We start from the raw sequence: 20,041 nt of genomic DNA, 5'->3' as shown, positions 1-20,041 counted from the left end.
TTTCAAATGTCTGTCGCGTGAAATGATCTGTACTCAGCCAAGGAGTATAAAGAAGATTGCATTGTTTGCAGTAGGATGCTAATTGTTTTTTAATTTTTAAAACTTTTATGCCAAATGCTTTCTATACCTTGATTAAAGACAGCATCAGAAACCTAGCTTAACTCTGATTTTAAATGTCGGTCACAATTTAACTCTATTCTGTTATATTTTTTTCTGTAAAGTTTAGTTAAAATATGTAACCATGGCTTCATTGAAGTATGTGTGTGTAAAGAGAGGATAGGTCTTTTTTAACTTCATGGATCTTTAATTGCTTATGAACTTCAAAGAGAAACTTGTAGCAGTTAGATTGATGATGGCACTTTATGGACTTTAGATAATTGAATACAACATAGCTGCTGTTTGAATACAACTCTGAAATCCAAATTATGGAAATCTACTGTTTCAGAACCAGCTAGTAGAAATAATCATCGTTTTTGCAGTTGAAGATATTTTCTTTGGATAAATCCTCTGACACGCTGCTTTCCTCTTGATGCATTTTTTTCATTATGGATATGAAGAAGAAACTATAGGCATGTTAGCCTTTAGCTTTTTGATGTTTTTGACTCCACTTGAATAAGCTTTGACTTACAGTTAATTAAGCACAACTGTCAAAGAGTTTCATGGGCTTATGCAGAAACAAACCTTACATTTACGAAAGTATTGGGGTAGGAGAAAAGAGAGAAAATTCTGGGAAAGTGTCTCAAGCATATTTTTCCTTTCAAGTTGTGCAGCTCAGTTGGGGTGGTGTTCGACAGTTCTCTCTCCAGTTCTTTCTCTGTCAATGACCCATCTTTGTGCAATCATCACACTTTTCCTAGAGAAGAAACAGAGAATAGATTATAGCCTGCTATTCATCTGCTAGACCATAATATAATGTTTACTGTGCTGCAGCTGTGATCAAAATGACTGTCTCTCCATCATCTACAAAATTTGAGCTCAGGGCTAGTTATAAGTGTTCGGTCGTTCAAAAAAATCCATGCAGCCCCATCTGGCTTCTGAACTCAGCTTTCCTCTTGGATACTGTACGATGGGTTTGAAATTGTGTCTGTGGAGGCAGAATGATGAGATGAAAAGGAGGGAAATTTTTACTCCGCCTTCAGTTTTGCATGTCCTTAATAGGGAGAAAGGGAGATTCCTTAATGGAAGACTGGTACTCAGGCAGCCCATATGGATTACCTGGCATCTTGCAAGTAGATGTAAATGATTTGATTTTATGGGAGAAGAGAGGGAAAATTGCTTGTTTACTTTTCACCTTCCCCCCACCTACCCCGACTGGGTTTAAAAAGCTCAGATGACTTCTATGAGAAAAAGCCTAGATACTGTGTCAGCTCTGCTTGAGACCAGAGAAACTCCTAAGAGGACTGTTATGCTCCTGGCTGATGTGCTGGCCACTGGTGAGTGGGAGAAGGAGGTAATTATGGAGAAATTCTGGCAGAGGTAGGAGAGGCAGACAGTGACTCACCTTCCTTTAGAGGCGTGGGACACCTGTGTTCCAGTGCCTGCTCCAGCTGGTGTTGAATTATTTATTCAACCCAGGAAGGAGAAACTGAGATTTTTTTTTTTCTTTCTTTTCTTTTTTTTTTTGCATTTTTTATTTCAGTGAGGGAAATTTTATTTGAAATCTATTTTGTATGATTTCAGGAAAATAAAAATACTCTCGCAGGCATAGCTGGAAGCAGTGTACTAGGCACACTATTGTGTGAACAGGGCAGATAGCTAGTTAAAAATGAACATTTGGACATCTGTGCCTTCCCATTCCTTTGGGGTCTTGCTGAGGAATGATTCTCAAGTGTATACAGAAAGAATTTCAGCATGTAGATTACTGGAAAGCTCTTGTTTGGAGAGAAAGATCTGGGCTCCAATTAAGAAAATGCTAGTTTGCATTGCATGTAAACAGTTGTGTTCATTTATGTGCTGCTGATTATTTAATTGTTGGCTGTTTTCTAGTATTTGCCTTGCACTGTAAAAAAAGGCATTTTTTTAAATCTTAGGTGAAATGGTGTTTATGCAGTGCCTGGCAGCTACTGTCAGAAGAGGAAAAAAATAGACACACAGGTCACCATTTAGAAACAAACCTCTGGATTTCAGCTTGCATGTATTGTCTGTGCTAGCAGATCTAATAGGCTACCATGAACTGCAAAAGCATCTGACTTTCATGGGCACCCATCCTGGCCTTTTTGCCACAGAAGAATTTTTCAGCTTTAGAAAGGATTTATTCGACCTGCCAGTGTGATTTATATACCATATGTCTCCTCTTCACTGTCTGAGTATCCATGGCCATAGGGAAGCGCTCTGCCTCATCTGTAGTGTGCAGAAATAGGTTTCTTTTTATGATATTAACTCCTACGGAGCCACTTTATTACCCCCCTGTATTATTTTTTCTTGGCGGTTGTGTCAGCTGTGCTGTGTGTGATGTGGAAAGGAGAATACTATGAATTCCTGGTTTTGTTTGCTCTTGGCAGGCACTACTACACTTCCCACCCTTGTGCGCACACCTACCTTGATGATGCAGCCTTCCCTGGATATCAAACCCTTTATGTCCTTCCCTGTGGACAGCAGCTCTGCTGTTGGATTCTTCCCAAATTTTAACACAGTAAGTAAAGGTGTTTCCACATCTAGTTTCAGTGTATGCTTTCCAAGCTGGTTGTAATATCCAGTATTGAAGCTGCCTTAAAACAGTGCATCACTTACACAATTCTAGAGAAGCCTTTTTGTCTGTGCTGTGATGGTTGCTGTTCCCTGTGTGAAAGGCTTGGAGTGGTACTCAGCCTTCTCACTGTGAACGGGCTGATCCTTTTTTAACTTGCTCTGTTGGGGTGGTGTTTGCACACTGAACCCCCCCCCCCCCCCCCCCCAATCAAGATTTGATGAATGATAGAATCATTTTGAGCATTTGCCTGGGCATGTGCATTTCCATGTGCTGTAAAAAAGAAGAAAGCAAAAGCTAATGGAAAAACAGGTGTGACAGGTAAGGCCTAGATCCTCCAGAGATGTGAATCAAGTCTATTACAGCCAGTGAAGCAACTGGAAGATCTTGTTAATTCTGTATAATAACAATAAAGTCTAAAATGGCTTAGCTAGCCAATGTGAAAAATGTGAACCTGCTACTTTTAGTTTATGGTAAAGCATCTTGGGTTTTTGCAAAAAAAAAAAAAAAAAAAAAAAAAATTGCCAAAATGATGCTCAATGCTTCTGTAGTTCTGCATGTTTGTCAGAGCAGCAATAACAAAAATACTCTCTTCTGTAGTTCTCATTTCCTTAACAGCTCATGAAATGGTTCTGAATGTTATCAAAATGCTTTTTTTGCTATCACACTTTATCATTTGTTTAATTAATTATTATCTTAAGTGCATTAGTACACCAAAGCCAATGTTTTGCATGTTACCTGTCCAGTTTCCATGCGTGGAGGTAATTCAGCATGGAACGAGTCGACAAATAGTAAGCTAATAGCATCAGGAAGGAAACTGTTCTAGGTCATTTCTGCCAAGTCAGCGAGTATGATCTGTTCATACGTGACCGTTGCCTGACCTGTACAGCATCGCACTTGTCACTGTAATTGAGGGGGGGTGGAAAGGGAAGCAGTGTCACCACCACCAGACGGTGATCGGCTGAACCACTGCCAAGTGTCTCCTTTCACAAACTCACCTTCTGTCTGAAGTTCAAACATCAAGAGGATTTTTTTTCTTCATGACTTGCAAATACATCTTGCTGACAAGCCTTGTGCTACAGCACGCGGTGCTGTGGGATGGTTATGAGGTAACGTATCAGCCAGCTTCTTTCAAATGTCAGCAGCCCAATGCATATTATAAACAGCAGCAAATATTACTAATTCAATGCAAAACGTATATGTGAAAGTTGTGCATTTATGAGGGAGACGTGGGGATGTGCAAGTGTATAGATTGGGGGGTACGTGCATGTGCATATGTACAAAGAGTTAAAGATTAAAAAAAATCCAGGCATGTTTAAAGTGCAGGACCAAAACTCGATACAGTTTTAAGAAAGCAGTGTGTCATTCTCATCTAGGCATGATGCAGTTCATATTAATTTTCCATCGTCTTTCCAATACATTCAAGAATTTTATGTTATTGATTTGTCTGCTTTCCAGTTGCACTGTTTTTATAGGTGAGCTTTTTCACAGAACTGTGCATAAAGACTTGGAGAACTTTTTCTTTAGGGATGCTGTAGTTGTGGAGTCAACCAACATTATTTGCTTACTGGTGGTATTATTGAATGTCTGAGTTGCAGTAGCCTCTAGAGACAGATTAATTTGGGCATTTAGACTGGTTTTGCCTATGTACACTAGCTTTCGTTTATCTGGGTTACATTCAGTTTGCCTAATTCCCAGAGTGTTTATCCTTCACACCTGTCATTCCTCTCCAAACTTCCGTGGGTTTTATTAAAAAAAAGAGGCCTGGGGTAATCAGCATATATTGTTGACTCAGTGTCTACTTCCTCCCTTGGAATTCTTGATAATTATATACAGTCATGCTGCTATGCACCACACACACCGCATGTTTAAACTCTTTTCTTTGGGGAACAGTGGTTTAGTACTACTCTATTTCTAATTCACAGACTTTGCCATTTATCTTGCAGGTATTGATTTTCCCTAACAGTCTTTTACAATGGACTTTAAAGCTCATTGGAAAACTAAATCACTCATGGTTACCTACTGACAGGCACAGTGAACGCCAGCTGTCAGGCACTTTCTTTCTAACTTAGCACCACCTTTGCAAATGTAGATTTCTATGTTCGTGTATATATAATCTTTTTTTCTTTTTTCACTGTAAAGTGGTGGGGGGAGTATGTAAAAGTTTGTAAAAAGCCTTTTTCCAGAAGATAATTTTGAGTGAGTAGAAGTTAAATCCAGTTGACCCACAATGTATGCGTCATCCAAAGTGCCATAATTTTTCATCTTGTGCAGGAACAGAATATTAGAAGAGCTTTTGGTCCCTTCCCCCCACAAAGTCATCATTTGCCTTATGGATCAGTCAGGAAGTCTATGCACTTCACTCACAGGAGGACTTGTCAAGGACTGTAGACAGTTGAAACCTCTAGTGTGCAGCACTCGATCTCTTTGCCTTCAGTAGGACTGAGGGGACCCTGCAGCATGTGCCAGGGCTGCTGTTCGCGCTTGCATGTGTTCACTGAAGGTGGCAAAAAGAAATGTGGTCTCAAGAGAAAACTTCTTTGGATCCACCTGTTCATTTTCAATGGCAGTCAGATATAGCAACATTTTTCTAAACCTTGCCAGGAGGTGGTGGTTTCTAACTTAATTTCAGTGGCCTGAAAAAAGAAAAGTTTCTGCTTGGGAGCTTGATACAGTAACTACCAGGGCAGGAAAAACAAGGTAAAATGTATTAACTACAAACAGGTTTAAAGGAACACCCCCTACAGTGTTTCCAAAAGAACTTCTGTTATTTATGGAAATATGTTTAGAATCTGGGGTAAACCCTTTCTTACATAGTTAACTTTGACAGTTTTCAGTTCTGAAAATGTCTGTGATGCTCCAGATGAAACAGTGTTCCCATGTCGTTTGTGAAAGTGTTCTGATCACTTCCTTCTCTCCACATGGCGTACTTTCAAATGAAGCACTGAGCAGACCTTGATTTTTTTAAAAGAAATGCCTACCCCAAGTATATCTTATTTTCTTGATGGTATTGTGTGATTTAGTTTAAAATGCCTCCTTCTGTTTCTCCTAAAAACATTAATAGTTCTAAAGATGGTGTGGATGTATGTATAGTACTTACCAATTCATTCCCCAATTAAATTTGTCTTTGTTCCTTAGGACTTGCTTATTATGTAGGAAAAATTAACTAAGGAATGATTGCACTACCTCCTTGGATACATGCCATTATGCCTTTATTCAGTTTTTGTTTCAACACATCAGCCAGAAAGGGATCTTCTAAGGGCAGAATGAAGGATTCCAAGCAGAGAGGATTTGCAGAATAGGTGCTCTCTTCTTTCCTGGTCTTTTCACAGCACCTGCAAATAGTTTTGTCAGAACAGGACAGGCATGATTAGACTGTCACAGCCTGAACCTGAGTTGCTGCACAGAAGGACAAACCCTCCCTCAGAAGTGCTGCAGCAGCAGATCCAAAGGTGACATCATGTTTGTCCTGGCATCAAGTTCTAAAAGCTCTTGCTCAGTTACTCATACCCCTCTGTCTGAAACGCATAGCTTGAATCAAATTCCTGGTTGGTATTGCTTGAAATGTTCTTGTTTATAGCAGAATGGGAGACAGCATTACAGGAACTTCCCAAATTGGTACCTCCAATTTGGAACGGATGCTGTACAAAAAGGTATTGTTTAAGCAGAGCTCTTTTTTAGCACACTAAAATGACTCTAATGATTCCTTAACATGTAACATCTTGCATATCGATTATGTTTAAAGATCTGTAAGACTTCAAAGTCAAGTGCATAAAGTCAGTGGAAATCAAAGTTAAGATTACTGTGGTCCCCATTGTATGTTTATTATAATGTAATCTTGAATTTTACACTTGCTGGTTTCCACCATACAGCTTCACCTTCTGTACTATTCTTTCTCTACACCCCCCTGATTCTTTGTCTCATTGTCATCCGTCTTTTGTACTGAATAAGGAAAGGATGCTTTGTGATCACATCATGGTAGGTTATAACGATGCATGCACTAAAGTGACTGAAAGCCAGGATTTATCTTCCAAGGCAAACTTAATGATCACTGTCTGCATCTCCCTATAAAGGATTTATACTCCTCAGAAAAAAAAAATCTCAAAGCTCCAACGTGTTCTACCTCATCCTGAAGTGAGAGCAGCACTACATGATTCAAATTTAGTCAAAGTGGTACAGCCAGGGACCCGTCAGTCTGCACAAAAGCAGTATCAGCAACTTCGCAGATTCTATCATCATAGAAAATAATCAGCAATTCATATGCTTCCTTCTGAGTTTGTTATGGCCTCAGGGGTAATCAAAGATTATAGCATCTCTTGTAGCTTTCACATTAGTGAAATATTTTCCATCTAACTAGCCCATGATTGGTTTCTAAATGCTGGTTCATACCTCCATATTTTAGAGGACACACGGGTTAATGTGGCCTAGTTACTGCTTCAGTGTCTATTTCTCTTCAAGTAGGTTTATGCTGATTCTTTATATTAGAGTTCCCTCAGTCCTCTCGTGAAGTGGACCAGAAGTATTTTACATCTGCCAAGGAAGGTGAGCCAGCTGGAATGGGCTACAGGAAGGGAAAGAGAAGCTGACTAGTAACTTAGTCAGAAATCTCTGTCTCTTCTCCAGCATTAGCCCTGCCTGGACTAAGTATCCCTGGCCTGCCCCCAAGACAACTACTGGGAGGGGCTAATTTGCTCTTTCCTCTTCTGCGTTTTCAGTTAAGTCCCTCATTTTTATCTGCTACCTATCTAGTTCTCATTTGAAGGGCCCGGTAATCAGCCAAGGCAGGAGCGGAGGTCTGCACCCCTGGAGTGCAGTGCAGGGTAAGAGCGCAGGGCGCTCGCACCGCCGCCTTCACTCGCCCCTCTGCGCCAAGTGCCTCTTCTGCGTTTGGCACGGCACTGCGGCTCGGGAGCTTTCTCTGTCCTTAGCAGTGTCTGAATTCAGCCACTTACCGCCCTGCTCTAGTGCCAGAGTATGCTCTGGAGCTCAGGATTGTATACAGGAGGAGCGTATTACAGATGCAGCCAAGTGGATGTTGCCAACCCATTATCTATGGTCCTCTTTTATCTAAGCAGCCTGTCCGTGTGCTCTGATTTCCCCTTTTCCCTTTCGTAAAGTGCTGGAGGGAAGTGACCTGCTCTGCTCCTCTCCCTCTGAAACACTCTGCTCCAGACAGCAGGTGGTTTTGTAAGAGCTATACTTCACACTCATTAACGGCACAGAAAGGAAATTTAAGCAATTAACTTAGAAGGAGAGGTGTTTTGTGGGGTAGCTGGGTATTTTGTTTGGGTTTTTTGGTTGGTTGTTTTTTAAATCAAGAAACGGCAAGATTTTTTTCTTACAGACATTTTATACCCTTTTTTTATAGTCGTGCAGGCACAAAAAGCACTTCGGGTTTGCCTTCTATTCCTCTGTCAAGCACGTAAAAACATTCCTATTTCACTTTTAGTTATTATGGATATAATAGTTCATGTTTTCTAAGTCATAGCCGGAATCATCCAAACTACAACATGAGGCATCAGCCTGCTACCTTTTATAAAGGGAATAAAAGAGAATAATAGGTGGTTTCCCAGATTCTTACAGGTGAGGAAAGCAGAGGTTCAGGAGCCACGTAATAAAGCCCAAATTCTGGCAGCACAGACCTCTGCTCTGTGGCTTTCTCGTCTGACTCTCTCCTCTCGCAGTACCTGGCTGAAGAGCCCCTTTACCCTCCATGTCTTCCTATTTTCAGTTTCCTGTAGTCCCTTTTCTTTGTGTCCTTAGGCTTTTTGTACCAAGCCAGGAATTCCTCCTTGTCTTTCTATGGCTTTGGTGCAAACCAGCAGAGACCTCTTTCAGCTGCAGTAGCAGGTTTTGGAAGAATTCTTCTCAGCCTTTGGAGGCCCTGAAAAATGCTTGTTTAAGGTGGTATATTTTTCCCACAAAATACTTGAGCCATTTCAGCTTAAGCTTTCAAAAAAGATTGAGCTTGAAGCAAACACCTGGTAAGATACACGGTGTTAGATATGGGGAAAACAAAAATGCTGCAAAAAGCAGGGAGTTTTCAATCAATTTCTGAGAGCTTTTACAGTTTGTGGTATTTTAACATAAAGATGCAGGTTCCCTAATTCCTGTCAGGAATCTCTTGAAAGAGCAACTCTGTTAAATTGATGAGCCTAAATAAGTACTTTTCTGCCTTGTTTCTAGCCTTTAATAGATATTATTCTCAGGAAAAAAAATCTTAATTAAAATAATGCAGACTGGCTTTAAGGGAGAATCTCTTGAAATATTGTTTAAAGTTTCCTGTTGCTTTGTATTTTCTCTAACAAGAATTGGATGGATGAGCTTCCTCCTCTCAGTTTCCAGATCAGCAGCCAGATAGGAGGAAGTGCACTGGTGAGAAACAGAAGTCACCAGGTGCAGTAGCCTGTCCCTGCCACTTTACAGGAGCTCAGCATCCACAGTATGGTTTTTGAAAAATGATTCCTAAATTGCTGCAATACATCCGTTACTGTGCATACAAGTAATTAGGTCATCAGCCTATTTCTTTAAAGAAATAGTTTCTGTATACAAATCCTACTGTTTGCCGAGTCCTCCAGAAAAATCTGTTCCTTGGCTGTGTGTTTCATCTCTGTCTTTACCGAAAGCTTGGAGTTAGTCTCTCCAACACTTCAGCGGTATTTATTTCTTTTACTGGTTAGCATAAGGAGAACCTAAGAAGCCTTTTATCTTCATTGAATTGCTTTCTTCTCGATTTAGTAGTATGTTCATGACACAAGGAAGCCGGTTAAAGGGAGGGGGTTGTTAGCCATAAATATTTTAGGCATTAGACCACTGAAGGATATTTTGCAAATAGACTGTAAGGAAAATGTCTTCCCTCAAAGCAAGCAGTTGCAAAAGTGTAGTTTAAGACAAATAAGGTACATGTGTTGCACCACTGTGCTTATAAAGGATTTGCTACTTTCTAATGATGTCTTGTCCTAAGCAAAATTCTAGAGCGGCTTTAGAGAAATCTAATTCTCCATGTATCTGATGAATACAGAATTGGCTGCTTTTGCAGCATCCTGGCTGTATGTGGCTGGCTTTCCTGCCCTCCCTTAGACCTTTGTCACATTGTACCACAAGAAACTAAGAATTACTGCAAAAATTATTAATTAATAAGTTATAATGATGCAGCTAAGAATTAATTCTTGTTGTACTCTTTCTTTATGAACGTGGATATAGCTAGTGGTCCTTTAACCTAGATACAGTCAATTTTATGACAACTTAAAAGTTCTGTATGGCAATTTAAAGTCATAGTGTGAAACCTGTCTTTCTTTAGCATACCTGAAAACCAATGTAACACAGGTTTGAAGCACTGACCAGCTCATTTCAACAGCCAGAGCAAGGTTGATTTGAAGATCTGTGCTTTTCAAACCAGTCTTCTCTGTATTCAATCTGTCTGGTCTCACAGTAGAGACACCACGAATTGCAGCTCCTTCCCCAAGTTAACACTAGGGAAAGAGCATCATATTTCTTGCTCATGTATTTGTTAGAAGAGGCAGGTTTCTACCTGGCTTTGTGTCTCATTTACTTAGATTTAAAAAAAAAAACAACAAACCACCAACAAAAAAAACCACAACAGACTTTGATGCTACATTGTTTCAGGACTGGTTTAATTAGAAATGGAACATCCCTTTAAAGATTCGTATCTGAATACAGCGCTTTTTAATCAAAAGCATTTTAAAGGCTGTTTGTGTATTGTGTGGTACTTTTAAAAAAAAACCAAAACCCAAACCAGAAACATCATTATTGATTTTTAAATGAAGAAAGCCTATTATTCCTTCCTGACTAGGAAGAGTAGATGACAGCTGTCAGCTAGCATACTTATGCAACTCTTGGTTCTGATTTGCTTCTCATTTATATTCAGCCATTTTATACATTTATATTCAAATGTATATATACACATCTAATTTATCCTCTTTTTAGATTTTTTTTTTTTCAGCATGTGAAAGGTAATGATATTAATTAATTTCAGAAGACTAGGCTGCTTAAGTCTTTCTTCTCTCCTGCTCACATAATTAATCAAGGCCATGAATTTGTCCCTAACCTCTCTTTGCATGGTTCAGAACTGTAGAGGAAATTCAAATCTACCTAATGGCATACCATTTGTCTTTGTGGTGTTGGTGTTCTGGAGCAGGCTGGGAGCAAGAAGACTGTCAGCAAAACTTAGAGCAGACCCTTAAAAAGAAAAGGGTCATATCTAAGGACCATCTCAAAGGTGAAAGCAAAAATCAGGAATCTTGTTTACCCCACATGTTATCTAAGCTGCTTTTCTGACTACAAACTCCTAGGCTTGAGTCTTTTCGCAGGATTCCACTGAAAGGTAATTTTTCATATTATTTTACCTAGTCATATTATTTTACTGTCAGGTGGTAATAGGTAGTATAACAAGAATAGCTTTGCTCTCAAAGTATGTTGTTGGTTTGATTTTCAGCAAGTCTCATACTGTAGTCTGTTTTTATTTTTTGCTGGATCTGGAGGCAAGATGGTTTTGGTAGTGGTTTTTTGTTGAGCTGAACACAGCTGAGTGTTCTGAATAGCAGCAGCCTAAATAATGAATAGCAGGTATATAGCATCTTCCATCAGATGATTTTGAAGGGTTATAAATGTGTTATTTAGACCTTTCAGCCTTTTTGTGAGGTTGCATATATTTTTATCCCCATTTTACAAATGAATAATATAAGGCTCAGGTGAAGAGACTCAAGAACAGTTAAACGTGTGAGCCAGCAAAGCCACAAAGGGAAGGGAAATTGTCATATTTCTTGAGTATTAGTTTAATCATTGAGTTTGTGCTTTGTTCTTTTTCTAAAGTTCGATCTGTAAAAGTTCATCTTACAGATACAAAGTCTTGTACTATAGTAGGGAAGTAATCCGGATGGATAAAAAAAAAAAGCTGCTGATCACTTAAAGCTGGTTCAGTTTAGTATAAAAAAAAAAAGCATTAAATGTCAGATACTTCCTTTTTTCTTCATTCTCCATTTGCTTGGGGGGGGAGGTGGGGTATTCTCTTTCATCCCAAAACATTTTCAGCAGCTTTCTGTTTCTTTATTTTGCCTATGAAAATCTCCAATCTTGTCTGGAGCAGAAAATTTGACATTTTTCTACCATAAGGGTTAAATCTATTGTTGGTGTCCACATTACAAACACAATCATTTTATGCATTTCTATCCTCACTTCAGAATAAGTCTTGTGAGAAACTGAGACCAGATGCAGAATTTTTTTTTGCTGTGATGCCTCACCAATTTTTTCTTTCTTTGGGTTAGGTCTTTTTACAGCAATCAAATATTAAATTTTAATAATCTTTTACATGACAATTTCTAAAGTTGCAATGGTATTTAATTTTCAGAACACTCTTTCTAAGGCTCACCTAAATATGATTTTCTAAACCAGAAATTATTTTTAACATACAATAAATATATCCATGGATGAAGGGAAGGAAAGGCAGAGGAAATATTCCCAGCACGGAAAAATAATATTAAAAAGAATAAAACGGTGTTTTCTCAATTATCTTTTGATCTTTGTGCTTAATCATATCACGTTATATGAGGAGAAGAGAGGGATAGGGAGAGATTAGAGTTATTTACCTGATTATTATTATTTTTTTAAATATCAGAGTTTCTTGATTTAAGCCAGAGAAGTGCGAAGACCGAGGAGGACAGAAGAGCAAAAGATTAGAAAATCCCTGATTTTGTTTCAGTTGGACAGTGTAGAATGTTTTTCCTTTTGCTTATATTGGTCCTAACCATGATTTTGGATGCCAGGTGCCCACCAAAGCTGCTCTATCACTCCCCCTCCTCAGGTGGACAGGGGAGAGAAAATATAATGAAAGGCTCATGGGTCGAGATAAGGACAGGGAGAGATCACTCACCAATTACTGTCATGGGCAAAACAGACTCAACCTGGGGAAATTAGCTTAATTTATTACCAATCAAATCAGAGTAGGGGAATGAGAAATAAAAAACAAATCTTAAAAACACCTTCCCCCTGCCCCTCCCTTCTTCCTGGGCTTAACTCCACTCCTGATTTTCTCTACCTCCTCCCCCTCCAGGCGGTGCAGGGGCACGGGGAATGGGGGTTGGGGTCAGTTCATCACACGCTGTCTCTGCCGCTCCTTCCTCCTCAGGGGAGGACTCCTCACTCTTCCCCTGCTCCAGCGTGGGGTCCTTCCCATGGGAGACAGTTCTCCACGGACTTCTCCAACATGAGTCCTTCCCACACGCTGCAGTTCTTCATGAACTGCTCCAGCGTGGGTCCCTTCCACGGGCTGCAGTCCTTCAGGCACAGACTTCTCCAGCGTGGGTCCCCCACGAGGTGACAAGTCCTGCCAGAAAACCTGCTCCAGCGTGGGCTTCTCTCTCCACAGGGCCACAGGTCCTGCCAGGAGCCTGCTCCAGTGCGGGCTGCCCACGGGGTCACAGCCTCCTTTGGGCATCCACCTGCTCTGGCATGGGGTCCTCCCCGGGCTGCAGGTGGATATTTTCTCCACCGTGGACCTCCCTGGGCTGCAGGGGGACAGCCTGCCTCACCATGGTCTTCCCCAGGGGCTGCAGGGGAATCTGCTCTGGCACCTGGAGCATCTCCTCCCCCTCCTTCTTCACTGACCTTGGGGTCTGCAGGGCTGTTTCTCTCACATATTCTCATTCCTCTCTCTGGCTGCAGTTTCTATTGTGCAGGGTTTTTTCCACCCTTCTTAAATCTGTTATCCCAGTGGTGCTACCACCATCACTGGTGGGCTCAGCCTTGGCCAGCAGCGGGTCCATCTTGGAGCCAGCTGGCATTGGCTCTGTTGGACATAGGGGAAGCTTCTAGCAACTTCTCACAGAAGCCACCCCTGTAGCCCCCCCGCTACCAAAACCTTGCCATGCAAACCCAATACATTAATTCTGCTGAGAAGGCTGGGATTCATCATTGGCCTCCTGAGCTTGGTCCAATAAAGTCTTGCAAATTAGACTTTCTAAGTGAAAACCCTACTGAAAGCAGTCTCTGCTTCTAACATAAGATTCCCAGGTTGGTGCTACCTCAGCCAGCTCCCTCTCCCAGACTGGGTCAGGACACAGCCTGTTGGAGAGACATGTGATAGTGAAATTATTTGTGCTGGCACACGAGTTGGATAAATGGGCATGTCAGTAAAGATTTAGGGCTGTGTTTCCCACGTCAATGCTGAGGCAAGAAGATTAATGCATTTCTTGGTAAAACAAAAAAACATCTAATTAAGTAGGTAAAGAGAAAGTATATTTGAGCATATTGTTCTAACTTTTCATACCTATGTTTCAATGGGGTATTGAAAATCTGAAAAGGAGTCAGAGAAAACCTACCAAATGAATCAAGGCTTTTATATCAAGAGGCTTAAGGAACGTATTTTGTTTATCAAAGAGAAGGTTAAGAGCTGATCTGATTGCAGTGCCTACACATTCAGAAGGTATCTGAGATTAGGGTGACCTTTAATAGAGAAACACAACTAGATTGAATGGTTTATAACAGACATGGTAAGCATTGCTTCCCCAGTGATGTAAATTAACTTAGTTGGAAACTTTTAAAACAAGCTGTTGAGGTTTCTTCCTGAAATTTAGGCTCCAGTTGACCAGAAATTATTGGACTTTCATAATAGGAAGGGCCGAAACTCTCCAGTGAATGAAATCGTGTCATGAGTTTTTCAGGAAATCAGATGTAATGGTTCCTTCTGGCCTAAAACAAATCTGTAAATTGCTGCAGACATCGCTTTCAGTATTCTGTGTGATTGTGAATGCAGGCATGTAGAGAGAATCATCCCCTTTTTCATTTTTCCATTCAAGCTGTACTTTAAAAGGGGAACATGCAAGAGGGTAGCACACCAAGTGGCTCTGCATTATGCCATAGGACTGGAGATAAAAAAGTAGGGAGGGAAGCCTAACTGCTAGTGGCCAGAGACAAAAAATTGGTCTCCCAAGTCCAGGACTCCAGCCCTGCAACTCTGTTAACAGAAATAATGTGGAATTTACAAAAATAAAATTAACTGATTCTTGTTCTTTAAAAGAAAAATGGGGTAGCTGAACTTACTAATATTTCACCTCTTTTAAGACATAAAAGGCTGTTCCCAGCTCTGGGTGCCCCTTTAGTTGTCTTGTACTAAAAATGAAGTAGAAGTGTAAATTCCAAAGGTGTGTCTTTTCCTTTTTTATTTTTCAAGTACTCACTGTGATTTCAACAACTCTTCATGGATAGCTGTAGTATCTGACATGTTAGCAAGTGAATTACAGCAAGATTTTTGTTTTGTTTTAAAACGCCTCCAGGCTGATTTCTCTGACTAGCAGTAGTGTGTGGAGGTCACAGCTATCACAGCCACTGTTTTCCTTGGGGAAGCTGGAGCTTTCTGCCAAATTGATCAAGAGGGGCAGGGACAAACACAGTGAGAAGTTGCATTCAGAGAGACTTGCCTTCAGAGTACAATGTTGTTGTTGTATTTTAGGAACCACGTGGAAGGGAAGGGAGGTATTAGTCCCTGTAATCTGTATTCTTTCATAGTGGATGCTTATGTCTTTCTGCACTTGGAGAAAGACATCTACTCAGAATTTTAAAAATTTTTTTAAAAAAAGTAAAATGTTGTAACCTGAGTGTGGTTGGGTTTGATTTCAGTGAGAGCCAGATTTCATGCCCTGTGCAAATGTGCTATATGTAAGTACATTAAGAGAGCCTGTTAAACAACAAAATGGGATTAAAGCAACCCGTAGTTAGACCACAGGATTACGGTAAAAATGCCTATAATGTTATAAATTAATTATTCTTTCTGTTCTAATTAAACATTCGCACAAGCCTCTGGATCAGCTGCTGGGAATCTGACAGAAGCCCTCCACTGGCTTGGTTATTGGTCTTTTACATCTGCCTGTTTTTTTTTCAACCCCCAAAGTGTTGTGAAGAGCATAGAGATAGAGGTGTGGGGAGGTGGTGTTGGGAACTGCAGGCTCACTGTACAGAAATACATCTCAGTGGCAACACGCTCTGTGCTAGTTAAGGAGGGCCAATGTGCGGGGAGCATTGATGGCATTCCCACAAGAAAAGGAAGTTGTGCACATCATAGAATCATTTGGGTTGGAAAAGACCCCTAAGATCATCAAATCCAACTGTTAACCTAACACTGCCAAGTCTACCACTAAACCATGTCCCTAAGTGCCACATCGACACGTCTTTTAAATACCTCCAGAGATGGTGACTCCACCACTTCCCTCCGCAGCCTGTTCCAGTACTTGACAACCCTTTCAGTGAAGAAATTTTTCCTAATATCCAATCTAAACCTCCCCTGGCACAACTTCAGGCCGTGTCCTCTTGTCCTATCACTTGTTACTTGGGAAAAGAGACTGACACCCACCTTGCTACAACCTCCTTTCAGATAGAGCTGACTCAAGTGTTCCTGGTGATGCAAAATAAGCAAGGAAACGTATAACAGTATAGCATTGATTTGAATGGTAAATTACAATTAGCATTAGCCAAATGAGGAGTATGTTCCCTGTTGGAACAAAAGCAGCACGAACATGGAGAGAACAGATTCTTGCTAGTTTGCGTTGGCCAAGTGTGCCAAGCATTGCATCACAAATGTTCTGATTTTACGCTGGGCATTTTAAGTATGTGCTCTGTTGAGTATGTGTATTCGCTTGTGTCACTCTTTCAGTCATCCTAATATGTACAGTTATGGTAGGAGACTGTGTATACATGGCAGAGTTCACAGTAAGATTCAACATATGGTCACTGTCCATAGTGGCGGTGTGCTCAGCTTTCCTGACAACTGGAGCTCAAACACAGGAGTAGTTCAGATAGGCCTTGTGATCTAGAAGGATGTTGAAAAGATCTGATCGACAGGATACTTGTTGCTGTTTGCCTACTTATAATTAATAATAATAATGGCACACAAATAAGAAGTGTTGTCCAATGGTTTAAAAAAAAATCCCAGAATTTAATTTAGATGCCGCTCCTGCATTTTTAATTTATATATGCCACTGTTTCCTCCCTTTGCCAGGGGGAGACATTGGATTATATTAACAGTTTGTTCCACATACGTTTTAAAATTTTGCTTTATCAGAGTAGAACAACACAGTATGCCATAGGGCCACTCTCAGTGTTGTTTCAGAAGCTTCTTAATGCTCAGTGGTTAAGTGATACTCAGTTAAATCTCTTATACCCACTTACCAATATTCTGTTTACAAATGCTTGTCTAACAGAAAACTCTAGATTTGACCCAAGAGTTACATCATGATGAGAGGTAACTGAATTGAGGGCATAAATTCCCAGTCACAATTTTAAACCTTACTCATATTTAAGGTTATGCTGCTGTTATGAGAAGACAGAGGTTTTGGGTGTAGATTTTTGTTGGAGTGGTAGAAATAGCATGTTATGACACTTGCTTAGCATGCTTCAGTAGCTAAGCAGATCAGGAAGAGAAGGAAAGCTTAGAAATTAGGTTATTAGGTAGAAATGGCAAATGTACATCAGGACACTATCACTAGCTCAGATGTGTAACCAGAAATTTACCCCTGGATACTAGGCAAACACCAAAAGCTTCAACACAGATAAGCATCTGGGCTTATCCAAACTTTTAAACTGGAGATTGCACCTGAGCAAAAACTAATGCAAATATTCTGGATTTCCAACATCATAAAAAGCAGCTTTTCTTGCAACATAGTGTTACCTCATTTAAACAAAAGGCTTACAAATTACACCTAACCTTTCAGTTTGTAGCAACTTAGCTCTTGACAGGATTAGTGCAATTTATTTCTGAGACTCACAAATTGGTGTTTGTACTGTCTGCTATGTGTAAAGAGATCTTTTAATATAACGAGAAGTTCAGTTTTACTGAAGGAGTTCTCCTGATGCACTTGCTCAATTTTTTTTTCTCCTTCCTATGCCTACTTTGATGTCTCTTAGTAGTCTTGTTCAGTTCCCAGAAGGCACCAGAAGAATCTGTGGTACCATGACATACAGCAGGGCAGGGAGAGTTTCTGGTAGCAAGCATTATAAGGCAATTCAAGGATGAAATTGTTGAATTACTGATGATAATGTGTAACAGCTCATATAAAATTGCTTTTGTACCTGAGGACTGAAGGGTGGCAAATGTGATGCAAGTTTTTAAAACCCATTCCATGGAGAATGTAAGCTTTTGGGTGGCATATTTTTGCCAGGCAAATTAATAGGAAACCTTAATAAGAATAGTATAAGAGGACACCTCATACTGTAGACTGTCTGTAAAGTGTCAACATAATTCCTTTTAAAAGATAAATCCTTCTTTACAAACCTGTTTGTAGGTGTCAACAAACATGTGAATAAGGATGTTTTATGTGACACATTTTGAATTACCAAAAGGGTTTTCAGAAAACCAGTTGGCAAAGGTTTTTAAGAAAACTAAATTGGCATAAGAGGATCCTGACATGCCAAAAAGATGCTTGTGAAGTGAGCTGAGGAAGTTTGCTAATGGTGAAGTTCTTCAAGGTAGTGAGGACAAAGAAAGACCAAATCATTGTGAAAGACCTTAATGAGACTGAGAAGCCAGACAATAAATGGTTGGTGAAGTTCCATCTAGATAAATGTAAAGTGATGCACATGCAAGGAAAACTTCACAAAACTTCATGTAGAAAGTAATGTGCCATGAGTTGGCCATTAGCACTTGGGAGTGAGATCACAGGTTTATAATAGTGTTTCCATGAAAACATCAGCTCAGGGTGCAGTACTGACCCACCCGGAGTATTGTATATGGTTCCTGTCCATGTCTTCAAAATACTTGATTGGATTTGTTAAATTGTGGTAGAATTGAGAAAGGCAAAAAAGATGCTCAAAGGAATGGAACGGTTTCCATGCACAGAATGACTGAGCAACACAGAGATAACTTGGGATGTGGTACAAGTCTTACAAAATTGAGTTGGATGGAGCTACGTTTAACCAAAAAGAATTGTTTCTTGACACAGCAGATTGTAGGCATTGGAACTCAATGCAGAGTGCAGACTGTTTTACATCAGTTCAGGGAGTGACTACGCAAGAAAAGGTCACTGGGATTTACCAAATACACAGAATGTCAACCTGGTGAAAATAATCAGGGGAAATATGACGTATGTTTGTGCTGCTCCTGTTCTTCTCTTGGTAACTACATAGGATTGTTTGGGGGACAAAATGATAGGCTAGATGGAGCTTCAACAGAGTTTAACGGTTCTTCTATGCTTTTGGATTGTCTGTTGCTGCATTTGCGTTTTTTAAGTGCTTTGAAAGACATTGTTGTTAGTCTCAGTAGTTGTAGAGTATTTCTCATGTCTGCATGTTCTGAAATCGGGAAATGGAAGAAGCAGTAGTAGATTACTGCTGAAACCTGTCCGGATTCTGTTAATCTTCACTCACTTTGATAGTGTGGGTGGTTTTAAGGAGACTTGTTGCAAAAAGATAGTACCTTCAACTTTGTTGGAAAGATATTTTTAAATTAAATTTTTTATTAAACCAATTGAAATAGGAGAACAAGACTGAAAGGTTTTTAAACTTAGTTATGGCTACCAGAGTGTTGTGGTTTAGCCCCAGCTGGCAACTAAGCACCACGCAGCTGCTTGCTCACTCCCCCACCCCTGCCCACTGTGGGATGGGAGGAGAATTGAAAAAAAGTAAACCTCATGGGTTGAGATAAGAACAGTTTAATAAATGAGATAAAACAAAATATAATAATAATAATAATAATTGTAAAGCAAAAGAAGATAATGAAGAGAGAGAGAAATAAAACCCAAGAAAAACAAGTGACGCACAATGCAGTTGCTCACCACCTGCTGACCGATGCCCAGCCAGTCCCCGAGCAGTGATCCCGGCCTCCTGGCCAACTCCTCCCAGTTAATATATTGAGTATGACGTTCTATGGTATGGAATATCTCTTTGGCTAGTTCAGGTCAGCTGTCCTGGCCATGGTCCCTCCCAACTTCTTGCACACCTCCTCGCTGGCAGAGCATGGGGAAGTGAAAAAACCCTTGACTTAGGATAAGCACTACTTAGCAACAACTAAAACGTCAGTGTGTTATCAACATTATTCTCATACTAAATCCAAAACACAGGACTGTATGAGCTACTAGGAAGAAAATTAACTCTGTCCCAGCTAAAACTGGGAAACAGAGCACTGTGAATTGCTTTATTAATTCCTCCTGTAACATAAACAACGTAGTGCAGATTTTTATTTGCATTTGTAGTAGCTGTTAGCTTCTGTTATTATTTTGTTTTATAGAACTGTTTTTTAAATACTAGTGCTTCCCACTGGGCAAAGTATGCTGCGTCATTTCCTAATATATACCTCAACAAATTACTCTCTCCCTCTTTCCTACTCCTTCCCTGCAATGAAAAAGATGATTT

General features: G+C 40.1%; 1 protein-coding gene across 9 annotated transcripts in view; it reads left to right on the top strand.

Annotated features, from left to right (window-relative positions):
• The window catches only part of ZNF385B (zinc finger protein 385B), a 179,503-nt gene that overhangs the window by 116,916 nt on the left and 42,546 nt on the right, over positions 1–20,041 (top strand). For 8 of the 9 annotated variants that reach the window (XM_069781574.1, XM_069781575.1, XM_069781577.1 and 5 more), the window contains one exon: positions 2,502–2,632. The exons of the other annotated variant lie outside the window; for it this stretch is intronic. In XM_069781574.1, the coding sequence (XP_069637675.1) occupies positions 2,502–2,632 (131 nt within the window). The remainder of the gene's footprint in view (positions 1–2,501; positions 2,633–20,041) is intronic. 9 annotated transcript variants of the gene reach the window in all.

Source organism: Haliaeetus albicilla, chromosome 4 (assembly GCF_947461875.1).
Source record: "Haliaeetus albicilla chromosome 4, bHalAlb1.1, whole genome shotgun sequence".
NCBI classification, from domain to species: Eukaryota; Metazoa; Chordata; class Aves; order Accipitriformes; family Accipitridae; genus Haliaeetus; species Haliaeetus albicilla.
The sequence above is the reverse complement of the archived record's forward strand: the minus strand, read 5'-3'. Positions and strand labels throughout refer to the sequence as shown.